General features: G+C 43.3%; 1 protein-coding gene and 2 long non-coding RNA genes across 3 annotated transcripts; all 3 read left to right on the top strand.

The window, feature by feature from the left end:
- Positions 1 to 2510: 2510 nt before the first annotated feature.
- On the top strand, positions 2511 to 3618 carry LOC134466477 (uncharacterized). Its single transcript, XR_010038310.1, has 3 exons — positions 2511 to 2702; positions 2978 to 3016; positions 3540 to 3618. It is a non-coding gene; the product is annotated as an uncharacterized LOC134466477 (long non-coding RNA).
- LOC134466476 (uncharacterized) lies at positions 3612 to 4608 on the top strand. Its single transcript, XR_010038309.1, has 4 exons — positions 3612 to 3692; positions 3845 to 3895; positions 4020 to 4085; positions 4339 to 4608. It is a non-coding gene; the product is annotated as an uncharacterized LOC134466476 (long non-coding RNA).
- Positions 4609 to 8177: 3569 nt separating this feature from the next.
- On the top strand, positions 8178 to 17127 carry tmem132a (transmembrane protein 132A). The gene is made up of 11 exons (XM_063220374.1): positions 8178 to 8251; positions 8404 to 8618; positions 8799 to 9008; positions 9428 to 9936; positions 10027 to 10179; positions 10551 to 10746; positions 14332 to 14475; positions 14638 to 14840; positions 15067 to 15292; positions 15524 to 15715; positions 16260 to 17127. Exons 1-11 carry the CDS (start codon positions 8218 to 8220, stop codon positions 17067 to 17069), a joined length of 2892 nt encoding a protein of 963 aa, XP_063076444.1. The 5' UTR covers positions 8178 to 8217; the 3' UTR covers positions 17070 to 17127.
- Positions 17128 to 17538: the final 411 nt, after the last annotated feature.

The raw sequence follows: 17538 nt of genomic DNA, 5'->3' as shown, positions 1-17538 counted from the left end.
CAAGGTCTTTTGAGATGACCTTTTATTATTTGGAGGTCTTGTTTTTGCAAATAATAGTATTTGTGGTGTCCTCAGGCAGCTCCTCTGTCTTCAGATTGGTGAAAGACACACAAGATGTAACAGGTGGCTATTTAAACACAAATATCATAATTCCTTGCCTAATTCATGTTCTATGGGCAAAAGCAATTAGTCAAAGGTGATTCCCATTTGCGATTTACCATAATTGAGTCAAATTAGGTTTCCACAATGGTATCCAGTAAAGGGTGCCAATACCAGTGATCCCGGGAACTTTACCATCTTCAATTTTTTCCCTTTCATAGTTTAGTATTTAATGCTGTTGATATTTTTTATATTTAGAATCAACCACAAGCTATCTATAGAAAAATCATGGTTGACCTTATTATTTGTTGACTGGAGATATGTCCCATAATGTACTTAAACGTCAAGGGTGCCAATAGTAACTGGCGGCACTGTATTTATGTTCACAACATAGGCCTATATCACGGTATTCGGCATTAGTGACATAGTGATAGGCTAATTAAATATTTTATTCTCAATGCAGTGATGAAAATGTGCCCCTAGTGAAGAAAAATCACAGTTGCAATAAGTTTGTCTAAATGTGTCATTAGGCAAAATAATCCAATTAAGTTGTAAATTCAAAAATATGTCCTTTTCTCTTTGTGCACTTTGAAAATTTGAACCCACTCAAGTGTTTTTTTTTTCTCTCTGCCTATTTTTCTTTCTGGCTTTGATGTAAGGAAGTTGTGCATTTTGCAGAATACATCAAGTCAGAGCACTGAGACGGAGTGATTCACAGGAGAGAGAGAGTGGGGGAGAAAGGGAGAGAAGAAGAGCGTACACCTCTGCACATTTCCTTTCACTTTGGCTTGGCCGTCATTCAGAGCACTTCCCGTCACATTTCTGACATTGAGGTAAGGCTTGTTTTTGTTGGAAAAGGTTGTGAATAATAACTGCAATAGAGAATGTGTGTAAAGCTTACAAAACAATGAAATGTGAGATATGTTAAAAATCCAACTTTGTTTGAAATTGACAGCTTGAGTGAAGTTGTTATGTGATACTTCTGTCAGTGGAACTCGGCCTAAGACTATAGGCCTATCATAGAGTGCTAAATGTCTCATTTTTGGACCTGATCAGTCTCCGAATTGCAAATCAGCTGTGAGCTCATACACTTAATTCATGTCTGACTGTCCAGGTTTAACAGATTGATCCTCTGCGTCCAGTTTGAAATGGGCTGCATGCTGAACCTGATGCTGCCTTTCCTAGGCCTTGTTCTCATTCGTGCAGGTGAGCCTGTGTGCTGACAGACACTAAAACATTTTAAAGTTTAATTACATTACAGTAATGAGCATGATTTGGTCAACTGTTTACAATGCAAAAACATACGATTATTCAGCAGTGCAGTGCATCAGTAGGCCTACCGTAAATAATCAGGAGTGCACACAGGCTACACACATCTTGAGATAAGTTACTAGCCAGTGATGTAAATGCTTGATAAATGATTTTTCTTGACTATTAATCAGGGGAAGAAAATATGGTAATCCTTACTTAAAATTTAACTTTAAATTTTACATTCCAACAGTGCCATAAATTACAAAATTCAGAATATGCACAGACAATGCGGTCATTTGTAATTTGCTGCATTGAATGCTTAAGATTAGTGAGAGAGATGAATCCAAATCTTGTCTCACCATTACAGTTGTGAGTTAATCTACATGCGTTAATCCTCATTATTGTTGTCCTAATCTGTAATGTCTAATAGATTTTTTTTTTTTTTTTAAATCCTAATCCCATTTACGACAGCTTCCACACATACTACGGTATCTTTTCTGTATGGTTTGATTATGTGACAGGACCCATCCCTATAAATTTCTCTGCACCAGTCAAAATGTAAATTATATACAAGGTAATATTAGTGCAAAATAGGCTACTGAAACTTGAAAACCCCAGCAATTTAATTTCTTAAAGTTTATATGTAGAAGTATGTATCGCTTATGGAAAATATTTTACGGAACCAATGCAAATGCCGTTTAAAAATGTCAAATACAAAATGTCATTGGAAATTATCAAACTGTACATTAATTATTGTTGTACAATATAAGAATACTCATAACTATAAATAAAAACTTTGCAAGACTAAGTTGAGTCTTCAGAATATAGACTGAGCTATGCTGTACTCTCGGACTCATACATTTTAGTGGGGTTTCTATAGAAGTACCCTGTAAGAAAAATTATGATAACCATACAAAGTCAAACATTTTGTTTTTATAATAACTTTCTTCCAATATCTTTTGTTATGTTGTCAGACAAGCGAACAAGTGCAGAAGGCCCAAAAACACCATCTGTGAACACCAGGGAACAAACTACAAACCACACACCATTAGCAAAACAAAGCCCAGGGATTATACCCCACATACATCATGAGGTACTTTTGGTCAAAGTGAAATGGGAGAAGAAGAACCCCTGCAGAGGCCTTGTCCACCTCAGACAGCCCAGAGGTGACTCTAAAGCTGTCTGCTACAACAGCACCTATAAGCATACGTTAGTGGATCTCTGTGAACAGAGAAGATGTGTGAAGTTCCTTGGCTGGGAAGAGTCTAATCGCACAAGTGATGGATTGCATGTTGATGATTCTGGAGGATTGAAAAACCAGAGCTGCACTGAACTTTTAATTCACTGCAAAGGTAAGTAATACAAACAGGGCTATAAATTAACACCTGCAAACCGGCGACATGCTGGTGAAAATTCAGTTTGGCTTGTAGAAAAGAAAACTTTATAACTACTTTGACTCACTTGTGAGTGTGTGCTTGGCTAGCAAGATTAACATCTACTAACCATTTTGGCTGGTGTTGAAAAAAGTGAATTTAGCGCTCTGAATACGGCACAATGTAAGTACAGTACATGGCAATGAGGGTGTGTGAAGAAGTACTCACTAAACTGATCATGTTTATATTCGCAGCCCCTCATACCACCACTTCACCAAGAGAAACATCTCAAGGTGAGTTGATGACCATGTGGCTGAAATGTCAAGACCACCAGCATACAATGCATGCTGTATACCAGGGCTATTCGATTAAAAGTCACTGAGGGCCAGTTTTTCAAATTCCCTCCAGTGAAGGGGCCGAACATAGAATCTGTATTACTGTGAGCAGTACGGTGTCTAAGTTTAGGGTGTTAAACAAGCCGATAGCTTTCCAGACAGAACAGATTTTCGCTTCTCTATTCCTTAGCAGCCTTAGGTTGGTCTATTTATGACACTGCTTTAGATAAGAATTCAATGTGGATGCATAGTAGTGATATCCTCAAACTGAAGTGTTAGTGTGCATGGCCACAGCACAAATATTTGTTTTCATTTTTTTCTGACCTTATGAGGGGCCAGAACCTTGCCATCCAAGGGCCGTATCTGGCCCCAGGGCCTCCATTTGTTTAGCCCTGTTGTATACTGTAATGACTATTCTCAAACTGTATTTGGGATTAACCACAGTGAATAATCTGTCCTCCTCAATGCTTTCCCGTTCCAGTCCCTCGATCCCACAAAGATTCATCTTCTGTAGTGGACCGTACCAGTGAGCTGGTAGCATATAAGGTGGTCACGGGCCTGCTGATCATCCTGGTCCTGGCTGTCCTCTTCTTCTTCTTCGGGAGGCCCACATATGCCGCCATACGCAAAAGAAGTCAGTACACGACATTGTTATATTTATTTATTATATGATATAATGTGATATTTACTAAATGTAATGTTAAATTGTAGTGTAATAGGCTGCATTTGATTGGTTAAGTTGCCTACCTTATTTGCCTAATGAGTCTTGTGTGTGCTACATTACAGTGTCACAGAAAAGGCAGACCCGATGGGTCGGCCCAACGCAGACTCAAAGTGGTGAGTTGCGCACGCACACTCACATACACACACACACACACATGCACACACACACACAATACAGACAATAACACTACTGAGCTGAAATATTCAATACATACTAAAATGTGTATTATGCCATCAGTGTACTACAATAGAGACCAGCCGCCGGGACCCAACAACAACACGTTCAAGAGACACTCGTATCCAGGTGGGTGTGTTTACTTTTTACTTAAGCCATACTGAGCCACAATACTTGTATGCTAGTGTGTATGTTAAGGCTCTTTTCTACTGTATGTTTTCTGGTAGGCCTACAGCTCGATACAGCGCGACTTGCCCGCCACTGTTTGCTTTTCGATTGAGCTGTGTCGTGCCCAATTTGTGCGGTATTAATAGGCCTACCAGAAAACCTACATTGGACAAGAGCCTTTAGTTTACTTACATTTGGTCTTCCTTTGCTTTAGCTCTGGAAAAACTGACCGTCGGTGCAAGCAGGGAGACATCGTCCAATCGTAATAGTGACTACTCATACAATTGAATGAAAATCTTCACTGTGACTGTCATCAACATCAATGTGTTCTCAGGTTCTACTTGCCTGAATAATGTGTACTGATTTTTTCTTCAGAATTGCTTATGTGTTTTAATTTTTTTACCCATAACAACTGCATTGCAATGTACATAGCTAAGACTGTATCTGTCAATTGCATTGTCGTAAATAAAGCCCCCATTTTTTTCAAGAATCTCTTCTTTCACTCTTTGTTCATCACATTTTGAAAGTACAGATTGCATCACAAACTTCCAAAAAGATTATATAAGATAGGGAGAGGTGTTGGGGAGGAAGCTTGGATGATCGCATTCAAATACTGGTGCAGATGTGGTTTCCTGCGCCGCTTTCTTTTCTCTTCCTGTTTGTGTTATTTCTGTCATTCACATGCGTCTTGCTCTAAATTTACATTTTTGTGCTTTGTGCCCCCAAACCCCCTAACCTCATTTTGGTGGAGCATGCTTTCCCTCTTTCCCATCCATCTGTTACCGTAATTGTGTTGTTTCAGAAGTCATAATTGATTTGCACAATTTCTTAAAGGTGAATTGGGAATGTTTAATTATTTTATTAATTTCAATGTTGGGTCATGGTATCTCTTATAATTAATGCATAGTGAAATTGATAAAGGAATGGTCCAAATATTATTTTTTTTTTTAGTGTGCGACATGTGCAATTGCTGTATGGTGAAGCACTGTTAAAATACTTTAACAATCGCAAAGTAATATGCTTTTCATTTTGGGACTATTTAGGTTGGACCATGTTTCACTATTTTTTTTTTTATTTCACAACTTTGTTTTACTTCTTCAAGCATCAATTATCTACATATAACAATTTAAACCAATCTAAAACTGCCCATGCAGCAGACTTCCTATTTGAATGCCTGTAGTAGGTCTTAAATTAAAAAAATAGATCAGAGACACTGTGCAATGAAAATTGTTTTAATATCTTTAATGGAAAAGCACACCGACGTGTGTGTGTGTGTGTGTGTGTGTGTGTGTGTGTGTGTGTGTGTGTGTGTGTGTGTGTGTGTGTGTGTGTGTGTGTGTGTGTGTGTGTGTTTGTGTGTGTGTGAGTGAAAGTGTGCGTGGGTGTGCTTGAATGTGTGCATGCGGGCCACTGAGGTCACCCACTGAGCGCCTCCGTAATTGGAGATGTCAAACGCTCACTATAGTGTGTATGAGAAATAGGCCTAACGTACGATAGCACACTCAGTCACAGAGTCTTTTAACACGCATAGTGTTGGCTTACCATATGGGTGCCGATGTCATGCCTTTACTGGCTTTTGGGCAGACACGGGTGAACACCGTGCCAGCCTCCTCGTCAGGCCACTGTGAGAGATTAAATCTCTCGTTTGAATAAGGTTCCATCATGGAACAATGACAGATGACAACAGATTACATGGGCAGATTAACAGGGAGAGAGACAGGGAGGGAGACAGGGGGGGACAAGAGAGAGAGATGGAGAGAGAGAGAACAAAAGTAAAAGGATGAAGATTAATGAACACTACCCGCATACAACTATGTGTGACTATCACTTTCATCAAATGCATCCAGTCAACACGCAAAAGTCAAGCAGGCAAACTACAAATTAAAAAAAGGGGAAAACACTGTTGCGTGAAGTCCCGTAGTTGCACTTGATCACGAACATTCACTGAAGAGGAATTTACTTCATCCTTTAACTTTCTTTTACCATGGCACTATAAACATGTATATTGTCTTTAAATGAGAAGTTATAAATAATAACCTCAGGCTGAGGGGAAAAACTACCCCCCCCAAAAAAAAACGTACAGTTGGTCTTACATACACACTGTTTTTGTCCTGTCCAGAAAAGACAAGGCAAGTCGGCTGAAGAGATTGTGTGGCTTTCTCTGTGTCTGAGAGGAAGAGGGAGAGAGAGAATTATTGTAATATGAGTGTCAGCGGTGCTTTGTGAAATTTAATGCTATAGGTTTATGCTAAGCCTCCTGCGGTGAGGACATTGTCTCTAAGCTCCTTCTGTTGCCCTATTACGGGTATCAGTGCACAGAAGTGTGTCACAGGGAGATGGATGAAACTGAGAAATTTAAAAGGAGTATTCCCCCTTTCTCAACACACACCACCACTAGCAATTTACGCACGTAACACCAGAGCACCGTAACCTTTTAAATCACCTCAGCTCTGTCCCAGCACGGCACTGTGACTGCACTGCACCCAAAATTTGTGCGGTGTCCTCGTCACAAAATGGTAGACGGTGTTGATTCCAAACCATTGTAGTGGGCCCTGTGCTTGAGAGAGGGAGGGTGGTGGTGGTGGTGGTGGTGGTGGTCGGGTGAGGTCATCGCCTGATCTCTCCACACCACGAGGAGCCATAATGTCGACATAAGGAAGGAGGCAGACAAGGGTGTGTGTTTAATGTGCACAGATGTGGCGATGAGACTGCTGCCCAGCCAAGGCAATTAAAGGGTTAAAGGACAAATCACCCAAGGCACAAAAGGGGATAAAAAAAGCAATTGATGAGAGATTATGGAGAAGAGGATGATTTAGTGAAAATTACACTGATTTAATGATAGCTCACTATAAGATCTGATTAGTAGAATTCCATTGGTGAAAATTCTTATGAAAAGAAAAATATAGTCTATTCTAATAATAATATTAATAATGATGATAATATTTTTAGCATTGTGCGAGGGTTCTGTAAATAGTAGCCTATTTACAATATATGCTATGACAATTAAAATGACATAAACTGAAATATGTAAAATTTTAAATGCAACAAATGCAAAAAAGAGAAGTACAGTATGTGAATGTGAATGGTGCCTTTTAATGTGATTTCAGTAAAGAAGACTACTCTCGTGGCTAGTCAGTTATTCATCCCTTGACTGAGAAGTTAATCGAGAGAGTGAAATGGAGAGATAGTGAAATGGAGAGAGAGAGAGAGCTAAAGAAGGAGGATATAAAGGAGAGGGGGGAGGGACGGGAAGAGTGGGGATTATTTGCTGTTTTAAATGAATAAATCTGTATTGTGTGAATCTCATAGGGAGGGAAACGAAAGGAGATGGAGGGGGAGGGAGGCAGTCAGTGAAAAAAAGGGAGAGAGAGAGAGAGAGACGGACAAGAGTAAGCAGTCAAACAGCAATACTGACAAATCCTACTGAGCAGGTTGTGGATAAACAAGGGAAGAGTATAAACACAATGTCGACCATGTCAATATTAAAAGGCTTGGCCATTACTAAAAAGAATCTCTAACTTGACGGCCAGAGAGGAAGAAAAGTCTTGTTTTTTGACTGGATCTCGGTTTGGAGTCACTCAGTCTATATGGAGGGACACACTGGGGAGCGAAATGACACTTAAGAATCCACAGGTTACTAAACATCACATCAAGGCTGAAGGCACACGCTCCATATAAGGTAAGAAATGTGTTTCTTTTTTGACAAAACGGAAACACTGAAATGTATTTTTCAAATTAATATACCTTTAAAGATTTTTGTTTTGCATCCCATCACATTGGCGTGGTGCACACAAATAAACCCTATAAGGAAATTGTAGGTTTTAAACTTGATGATCACACTTTTTTTGCCTTGAGCTGCACTGCACTACCAAACAGCACAGGAAATGACCAACATTGCAACTGCACATGATGTGCAGAGACAGACATTAAGGTGCAAATGGTGCTAGCCCACTGCACAGTTATGTATGGTGTGGTGTGGTGTGGTATTTGGGAGGGTGTGTGAGACTCGTGTTTGCTTCTGTTCCCCTGATGCACAGATGCAGGTATGACTGCGGCTGGCTGCCCCAGTTCACATGGCAAGACGGGGGATGTCATGGTCATACTCCTTTGCTCCTGGCTCACTCTCGGTGAGTGCGCTCTCTAAAAACATCCAAATAATTCTGTTCAGTAAATCTGTGATCACGTTGGCCGGCCCCATTAACTCCCCCCCACCATGCTTATAATCCTGTTTTTTTGTGTTTCTGGCCTGTGGTGCCCTCTCTGCCCTGAACCCCTGCAGCCAGTGCCCAGCTCCCCACGCCCATCTCCCTGCCCGCTCAGATCAACGTGGCCCTGCCATGGCGTGCCCTCACGCTCTCCCAGTCAGACTTGGGAGTGCTGTTCTCCAACTCCAGCCCCTTCTCCCACACCCAGTCCCTACTGCTCATGCCACCGCCAGAGCCCAGCACCAAGGCAGGCGTCAGGGCATCCTTTGGGCCTTACTCTGTCACACAGGTAACGTATACGTCTATGAAATTACAACTGTCTCACTGTGGAGCTGAGAATTCAAGAGTGACTTCGACACATTAAAGTGGTGTGTTGAAGTCAATAGATTTCACTTTCATATCAAAGTCTTATTGGAGTTTGCCCAACTTTACCTGTGTTTCAATCTGCCTTTTTTGTGCATTTTTGTAGATGGTTTCCACACCTATCCTGCCTCTGTCCCCTCCCCTCTCGGCATCCCTCCTCACCAAAACAGTCTTGAGGGAAAAGCAGGGGGAGAAAGGAGAGAGGTTTGAGGTCAGAGTGCTGTTCCACGTGAGGGGAGACGCTAACAAGGGCACCTGCGTCACTCTCCACGCATTCAAGGAGACACAGGAGCAAAGAGCTTCCTGCATAACCCAGGTAATGTACGCAGTTTGAATCTCAACACCGCTGTGTCACTGTCATTGAATCCCTGATCATACGTGACATTTTAAATGCATAATGTCTTTCCTAATGTTCTTTGAATAGTACTAATTGGAATACTTAATCCCTTAGCACAGAGCCTGTGTTATAACCTGTCTGTCACTAAAATTGTAATGGCTATGTCTTCATCGGCTCCCAGTAATGTCATAGCAATGTTGCTATACTGTAGTTGAGTATTTTCAGCAAACAGTGAATAGGCCCACCGAGGACCCCATCTGCAGTAAGAGGCTACTAAATAATGGACTGTAACAGATTAAGATGACAATTTCATTGTTATTTGTGAAAATGTAGGCCTTGTTATTTTCATCATCCTTATTTTTATGTTAATCATTCTTCTCATTCTCCATTATTGCCAGTCTCCGCTTGGTCTGTGTGTGGTCTCCCTGAGTCTACCCAAGGACTGGTTTGAGCTGGGTCAGACCGCCCAGGCCGGAACACGACACAACCCCAGGCAGAGGCCCCAGCACAGGCACCGGCAGCGGAGTACGACCCACCGACGTCGCCACAGCACACCCAGCGCACTGCGACATCAGCCCAGCTCTCCATCCCTTGACCACATCCACCTCTACTACTCTTCGTCTGGCACTGTGCCCCACCTCAAACTGCCTCCCCGTGGGTGTGACGCGGATGATACCCAGTCACAGCAGAGGAAGCTGTACTATGTTGGGGCCGTGGCAGAGCCAGAGAGGGATAGGGACCTCAAGCACAAGGCATCAGGGTGTTCGGGCGGGAGGGACGTGGAGGAACTGAGGCTGGATTACAATGTCATGCTACGGTATCGCCGAGGCCCGGTCCACGCAGGCCAGCCTATCGGGATCTCCATAAACCTCCGGTCGAATTTCACCGGTGATTCCATCACTATCAGGTGAGTGACGAGGATTTAGTTGGTGAGCGCCAGTGTTGCAGTGGCTGCTTCAGAGCTGTTCTGATGGTAGTTTCTGATATCATGCTGCAGGCTGAAGGTAAAGAAGGGATTTCTGGCTTTGGTGGATCAACCTTCCATGAACTCCAACCTCTGGATTGCCACTTTGGAGAAAAGCACGGGCTCCAAGCATGACACCGTGTCCATAATCTGTCAGAAAGTTGGCTCTCAATCGGCTCATCTAAGGTATGGATCAACTGCAGTGCACTGGCACACCACTGATCTGCTTACAATCTGCTTGTTTTTTCTGTTTATAAGAACACTGACATAACTATATGGATGCCAAAACCCTGTAAAAGGATTGTGGAAAATGTATGTAATCAGCTCTGTGACATAGCGTGCATTGCCCCCCAGGTGCATGTAGATTCTTCTGTTTGTATGCAATACATATTGTGAATTAAAGCACACATGCTTTTTTGATAATGAAATTCGAAATAATACTGCATCCATCTCCTATCTCTGTCTCTTTCAATGTCCATGTCCATCTCTCTCTCTCTCTCTCTTTCTCTCTCTCTCTTTCTCTCTCTCTCTCTCTCTGGCCGCAACTGACCCTTCAGTCAAACAGATCTACAGGAGGTTGCCTGTCTTTTTGTTGATGCATTGAAGAGAAGTTTTGGAGTTGCAATGACGGTGCCCATAGCTTGGTGGGTGGAGTACTCGAGTCGTGGCACCAAGGCCTTTCCACATGGCGCAGTGACTAGCTTCCTGTCATTCACTGACAGAAATATTGTGGGCATTGCTCCCATCACAGAGGTTAGCACCTGTTATATTCCTTGGATTTGTGTTGACTAAAATTGTGAATCCTATATTAATAATAATAACGTTATTATTATTATTATTATTATTATTATTATTATTATTATTATTAGAGATGTCCGATATTGGCTTTTTTGCCGATATCCGATATGCCGATATTGCCCAACTCTCAATTTCCGATTCCGATATCAGCCGATACCGATATATGTTTTTTCCCCCCCCTCAAAACTCATTTAGGTAACTAACATCACATCTCCTATTGTAGAATTAACACAACATCCTTAATGTTATTGTGATGCCCCACTGGATGTATTCTTGAATGCAACAAGGCTGTCCAAATTTTGTCTATGCAAAATAAGAAAAATACTTCAACTTAATGTAGGGAAAAAGTGCCATGTTTATTTTTTTAATTGTTTGAAACAACAGTTTGAATTACACTCTCCCTGTCATTCACAGATGATAAAACATTGTAAGTAACTGAAAACTATGTGCAACATAGCAGCATGTAACCAACTAAAATAACAGGCATGGTGACACCATGCATGGTGTATGATGGTGTATATGACAGGCTACTATTTTTCTGTGTTTCTTAACTAAAACTTATCACTTTAATTGAATGAATCCACACAATTGCAATGTGGCAACTATACTGCACAATTTTGAAAACTGCGCTTTTGTTTGAGCTACAAAAAAGCAGGTTTGAGGTGGGGTACAAAATGAAACATTTTAAAGGTGTACAAATCTAAGCAGCCTGAGTCCCTAGCCCATTGCTCGGGCTAAAGCAATCATTGAAATTATAAACTGGGCTCAATCAGCACCGCTCTACATGAGCAACAACAAAGATGTGGTAGTGTGCCATAAGAACAGGGAAGGCACAAAGTTTCAGTCCAGACCTTCCAGAGTAGTAAACAAAGTCCTCCTTTAGTATTAGTCCAATGAACAGGGCTAAAAGACTGACTGGCCTTCATAACAGGCCTCACAATCATTGAAAATATAAACATACACACTGGGCTCAATCTACCCGGATCTTTCAAAGAGTAACAACATGAGCGAATATTAAAACAAAAAAGGCACAAATAATAAAAACAGCTTCAGTCCATACCAGTAAACATAAAGTGCAACAAATGAGGGTAAAAAAAAACTGATGCTGACTTGCCTATATGACTGGTCTATTTTTTTCCCCCTTGTCCATATCTGTGAGGGGTAGATTTTTCTGAATGAAAATGAGCATCTCTGCATTGTTGCAGTGTATGCGATTTCTCTTTTCGTCTATGACATGGGAGACGGCGCTAAAGAGCCGTTCGCTGTCTACACTGGTACAGGGCGCAGTGAGGTACTTGCGTGCAACTCGGGCAAGTGCAGGGAAGCGCATCTGGGTGGAGCTCCAGTACTTGAAAGGGCAGGCTGTCTTGAGGATGGTGACTTCTCCCAGGTATGCATGAACCTAAATGAAAAGTAAAACAAAAAACAAAACAAAAAACTGAAAAGTCTACTTACTTCAAAGCACTACAGGCATATGTTATTTGATTCATTTTCATATGAAGCATTCAACAAATCTGCTGGTAAAGTTTACTCACCTGTGATGCTGTTTCGCCTGTAGTTGCTTGTGTGGCGACATCATTCTCTGTGAGGATTTCTTGGTACATGTCCTGCAGGCTTCCTTTTGCCTTCTTAGGTGGGGGGTCCTGGTCCACCTGGCCTGGATCATCTGCACTGGCACCAGCAGCGTCTTCTCGTTGACCATTGCCCACACTGGCCATTTCATCCACAACTTTCAGCAGCATATTCCGTGCTTCCTCCTTCTTATCCGGGTCAAAATAACGGTCTTTGTAGCGAGCATCAACCATGGTTGCAATTGCATAAAGCGGTTCAGTTTGAACACCATCAAAGCGTTTGCTGACCGCTTCCAACAGCGCATGTTTGGCAGTTTGCACACCTTTGTCAGATTCATCCGTCTTGGCAAGCAGCCGCGTGAGGGACACGACACCAGGGATAACATCAGCAGCAGTGGCCTCTGCACAGCTGATGTCCCTGGTTAGCTGCTCAAAGGGTTCCAGGAGGGTGATCATCTTCTCCATTATCCCCCACTGGCTTGCTGTCAATGTTGTGGGGAGTTCATAATCAGCAGCATATGCACTTAAAGCCCTCTTTTGTTCCACCAGGCTCTGCATCATATAATAAGTGGAATTCCACCTGGTAGAGACGTCTTGTTGCAGCTTTTTTACGGACATATTGAGTTCTTTTTGTATGTCTTCAAAACGACTGCAAGCAAGTGGTGAGTGCTTAAAGTGTCCTACCACTCGCCTCCCCACCGCCAGGGCATCTGCAATACTGCGCTGAGTGAGGGCACCTCCATTCACTGCGAGCTGTAGAGTATGTGCCATGCAGGGCAGACTTGGGACACCAAACTCCGACGCAGCTTTAGCCATGTTCCGTGCATTATCTCTGACCACTACGTGCACATTCTCCTTGGGGATTCCCCACCTCTCGAACATCCCTTCAAACGCCGATGCGATTGCTTCTGCTGTATGAGACCCGCGGCACTCTTGGGAATGAAGCACAGCCTTTTTCAGCGCAAAGTCTTTATCTAGCCACTGAGCAGTCAAGCTCAACATGCTCACCTGACTAACGCTTGATGACCAGATGTCGGTCGTGAAGCTAATGTATACAGCATCAACAATTAGCTTTTCGACGTGGTTGTAAACAACGCTGTACAATTCCGGTAAACACACGTCTGTTAAATACCTGCGGTTGGGCATGGTAAAGCGTGGCTCGAGGAACTCCACAAGTTTGGTGAACCCTGCGTCTTGTACGATCGAAAAGGGCTGGTTATCCAGTGCAATACACTCGATGATTTTCCGATTTATGGCTTTTGCCCTGGGATGGTCCTTGGCGTATTTCTGTTTTTTCTCGGTGCAATCTTTGAGCGTCAACTGAGTCTTTTTCCACATGCCACGCTGCCTGTACCTGTTGCTTCTTCTCATTGCTTTGGTTGACAAATGCCGCGTAAATCTCTGGATGATTCAGCTTGAGGTGGTTGGTTAAAATGGAAGTATTGAATGAAGACGGTTTGGTTCCGCCTCTCGGAACTGCCGCTTTGCAGTCATTGCAAATTGCGAATTTAACATCCGAAGTACACACTTTAAAATAATTCCAAACCGCAGACATAGCGTTGAAACAGAGCGAGCAACTTTGTTAGGGCAGCCATCCACGCGTGTTTGTTTGTGAGTTTCAAGACGCAGCTTGATGAGGTCATCAAGACTCATCACTGTTGCGACGGTAAACGCTTCAGGAGCGCATAGGGGTGTAATGGCAGGGTTATTTTATCGGTTCTTCTAAGGGCAAAAAAATCCGATACCGATATTAACAGATATTACATTTTATGCTAATATCGGGCCGATACTATCGGCCTTCCGATATTATCGGTCATCCCTAATTATTAATAATAATAATAATAATAACAATAATAATAATAATGATAATAATAATAATAATATGCGTATACATTTGCACAAAGTAATATCCAATGCCAGTTCTATTTATTTCCTTATTTTGATGTTGATGTACTCTCTTCATCAACAGAGTAGTACGATCATAAATACTGCTATTTTGACCAGCCAGCCAGTGACCCTTCCTGTAACCGTGCTGGGTATTTCAAATGATGGAAAGGTTTCTGACCTTACATTGGCAGTAAGATGCCAATCTGCCAACGAAGATATCATCAAGGTAACCACACAGTTCATAGATGGACATTATAATATCACACAACTGTAAATATTGAAATGTTTCCTAGAAATCAACAAAATCAAACAAAAAATAAGCAAAATAAACAAAACCAACAAACCACAAATATATGTGAAAATTCAATGTCTCATTTGCGACTGATAGGTGTCAAGTGACTGCGCCACCCTGTTTGTGGATGGGAGCGAATCAGGGGTGGGCAGTTCCTGCGTTGCCGTGGAGTTCTCCCTGGGTAGCCTGAGTGGGTCCGTCTGCCTGTCAGTGTGGGCCCCCCTGGTGCCCCTCCGCATCTCTCTCTCAGACTCTGTCCTCAGTGCTATTGACGGCTGGAGCTACTTTAACCAGGGCCGGTGGGTACCTCACGGTTTGTGGTTAAACAATGCCCTCTGCTGGTAAACTGAATATTGCACAGTTTAGTTCTATCACATCATTTTGCCCTCCATTTTTTAATTGCTCGGTCTAACTTTTCCCTTTTTTAAATGTAATCTTCCAGTTTCTGACATCTTGATTTTGTGAAGCTTCACATGGTTCACTTAGCTGTTCTTGACCAGCCTTGTATATTCATGTTTCTTTCAGATGCACCCCGGTTTACCAAAGGTCCACCGTGCAGGTCCTGGCACAGTTCAGTGCACAACTGCCAACCCGCAAGGGCCCACCAAGCTACATGCTGGGCTCCCCAGACTGGTTTGTGGACGTTACGGAAATGGTGTGGGACTGGCTGCGGGTGGGGAATCCACGAGTGGCAACCCTCAGCAAGCAGAGACACCTGGTTGGGCTGGAACCCGGAATAACGACACTTCATGTTAGTATGGAAAAAGGAGAAGCACGCTACTGTATTGTTTATGCAAATGTTCCATGCTTACTGAGTGCTGAATATATGCCTTACAAGTCTTCCTCTATCTATCTATCTATCTATCTATCTATCTATCTATCTATCTATCTATCTATCTATCTATCTATCTATCTATCTATCTATCTATCTATCTATCTATCTATCTTCCTCCTCCTCCTTCCTCCCCCCTGCCCACCTCAGGTGATCTCCAGCCAATGGGATGGCGTGCTGGGCAGTGTGGAGGTGGTGGTGTCGGCTGAGCCGGTGGCTCCGGGGGACCTGTCGGTGCAGCTGGTTGGTGGGCTCGGCCTTGCCATCAGCCAGAACCCTGCTCATCAGTCCGTCATCTCCGCTGCAGTAACAGCGCACAATATTCTCTACAACTACGGCCAGGTGTGTGAAACCATAGTACTCATCTCACACAAGGCCAAGTCTTTCACAGCACTAGTTTGATCTGGCTGTTTACTACTGAACACACAGTGACGGGCAACTTGCAAGGGTAGAATTATGGAGCAGGACATTTGTCCCTGGTATTGGGGGCCCTATTATGACCTTGACAGGTAGTATGGGGACCGTATCAGGGTTTTGCCCTGGGCCCTTGTGAACAATTGTTCTGCCACTGTCAACTTGGATTCGTTAATTTAGTTGAATTGAATTGAATTTAGCTCATTAAAGATCATTTATCCATGGCAATCACCTGAATTGAATTGAATTGAACTGAATTGAATTGAATTAAATTGAATTGAATTTAATTCATTGACGATCATTCAGCCATGGCAATCACCTGGTTTGAATTGGTCGGGCAAAACAAGGCCATTTGGACAATGTCACTGTAGCCTACTGTGGCAAATGAATCCAGAGTTGCACATCACTCACATGTCATTCTTTTGACCCCGCTCTTGACTTTCTCTCCTTCCTCCTCCACTGTGTTTCTCAGGAGGCCTCAGTTAGCATCTGGCTCCAGTTCAGCGATGAGACAGCCATCCTGGTGTCGGCATTCAGCAGTGTCCCGTACTCCCTACGCCTCTCTTCACTGGCTGAGACGGTGGTGGTCGTGACGCCCGAGCCACTGCAGCGCATCCTGGCCCAGGGAGAGGGGGGCGGCCCCCTGGTTAAGGCAGAGCTCCTCGTCTCTACCTGTGACGCGCTGTCCAACGACGTCGAGGCCAACATGGGAGGGACTAGAAGACTGGCCAAAGGATCCGGTTGGATACGAGTGAATTTGGACTCGGAGGTGTGGCCAGTAGGAAGTGACGCGGACAACGAGATGTTTGACTTTTCGGACATGCTTGCGGAGTCCGACAAGGACGTCTATGGCAACTTTGGTGACAAACCTGGCACGGGCAACATGACCGCTGACTACTCTGACAGTGCTGGCGACGGTGTGATTATGCGCAACGCACTAGAGAGGGCAGTTTTGACTCCCAACCACCAGGAGAGCGCTGTGTACTTCTCCCCAGGTGTGGGCAAAGAGAAAGAGCGCCCCCTGCAGGGAGACAGGGACCTTGAGGTGGGACTAGGGGCAGTGCTCTCCCTCATCTGCCTCTCTGCCCTGCTCTTTCTGGCCAACTGCCTGCCCTGTGCCCTTCGGGACAGGAAAAAGAGGAAGCAGAGGGAGAAAGAGGAGCCAGCAGCACCACAGGGAGTGACTGGAGCTGCACAGGGGGAAGCCTCACAAGAAAAAGTCAACTCCAGGAAGGGAGGATTAGAGGTTGAAGTGGAGGAATGTGTTGAAAAAGAAGATTAGATTGCAAAAGCAAAAAAAATGAAATGTATTGAATGGAGAATTCACAAGTGGGGGATGCACAAACATACAGTTCATTAATTGAATCAAACAATGATTAATTTATTCATTATGTCCCTTAGTCATTCATTTCAGACAGTCTGGTTAGGCCATCTGTACGGACTCAATGTCTGGAAATGCCGGGAGGAGGAGCACCTTAATTTGTTCCACAGAAGTTTTTTTCCCCTCATATAGTCACAAGCGCTATGGTGCCTGCAATTAAGGTAATAACTTAATATAGCCTACGATGCAGCTCGTCTTTCAGTCCGGCTTCAGATCAGTTTGATTGACTTTTACTAGGCCTACTTATGAACCATTTTGCTTTTAAAGTGTTATGCAGGCCCAGCCCATATGGGAAGATAGACTCTCTAAACCAGGGGTGGGGAACCTATGTCTCGAGGGCCGTTTGCGGCCCTTGAGGCCGTTTTATCCG

Source organism: Engraulis encrasicolus, chromosome 16 (genome assembly GCF_034702125.1).
Source record: "Engraulis encrasicolus isolate BLACKSEA-1 chromosome 16, IST_EnEncr_1.0, whole genome shotgun sequence".
NCBI lineage: Eukaryota > Metazoa > Chordata > Actinopteri > Clupeiformes > Engraulidae > Engraulis > Engraulis encrasicolus.
The sequence above is the reverse complement of the archived record's forward strand: the minus strand, read 5'-3'. Positions and strand labels throughout refer to the sequence as shown.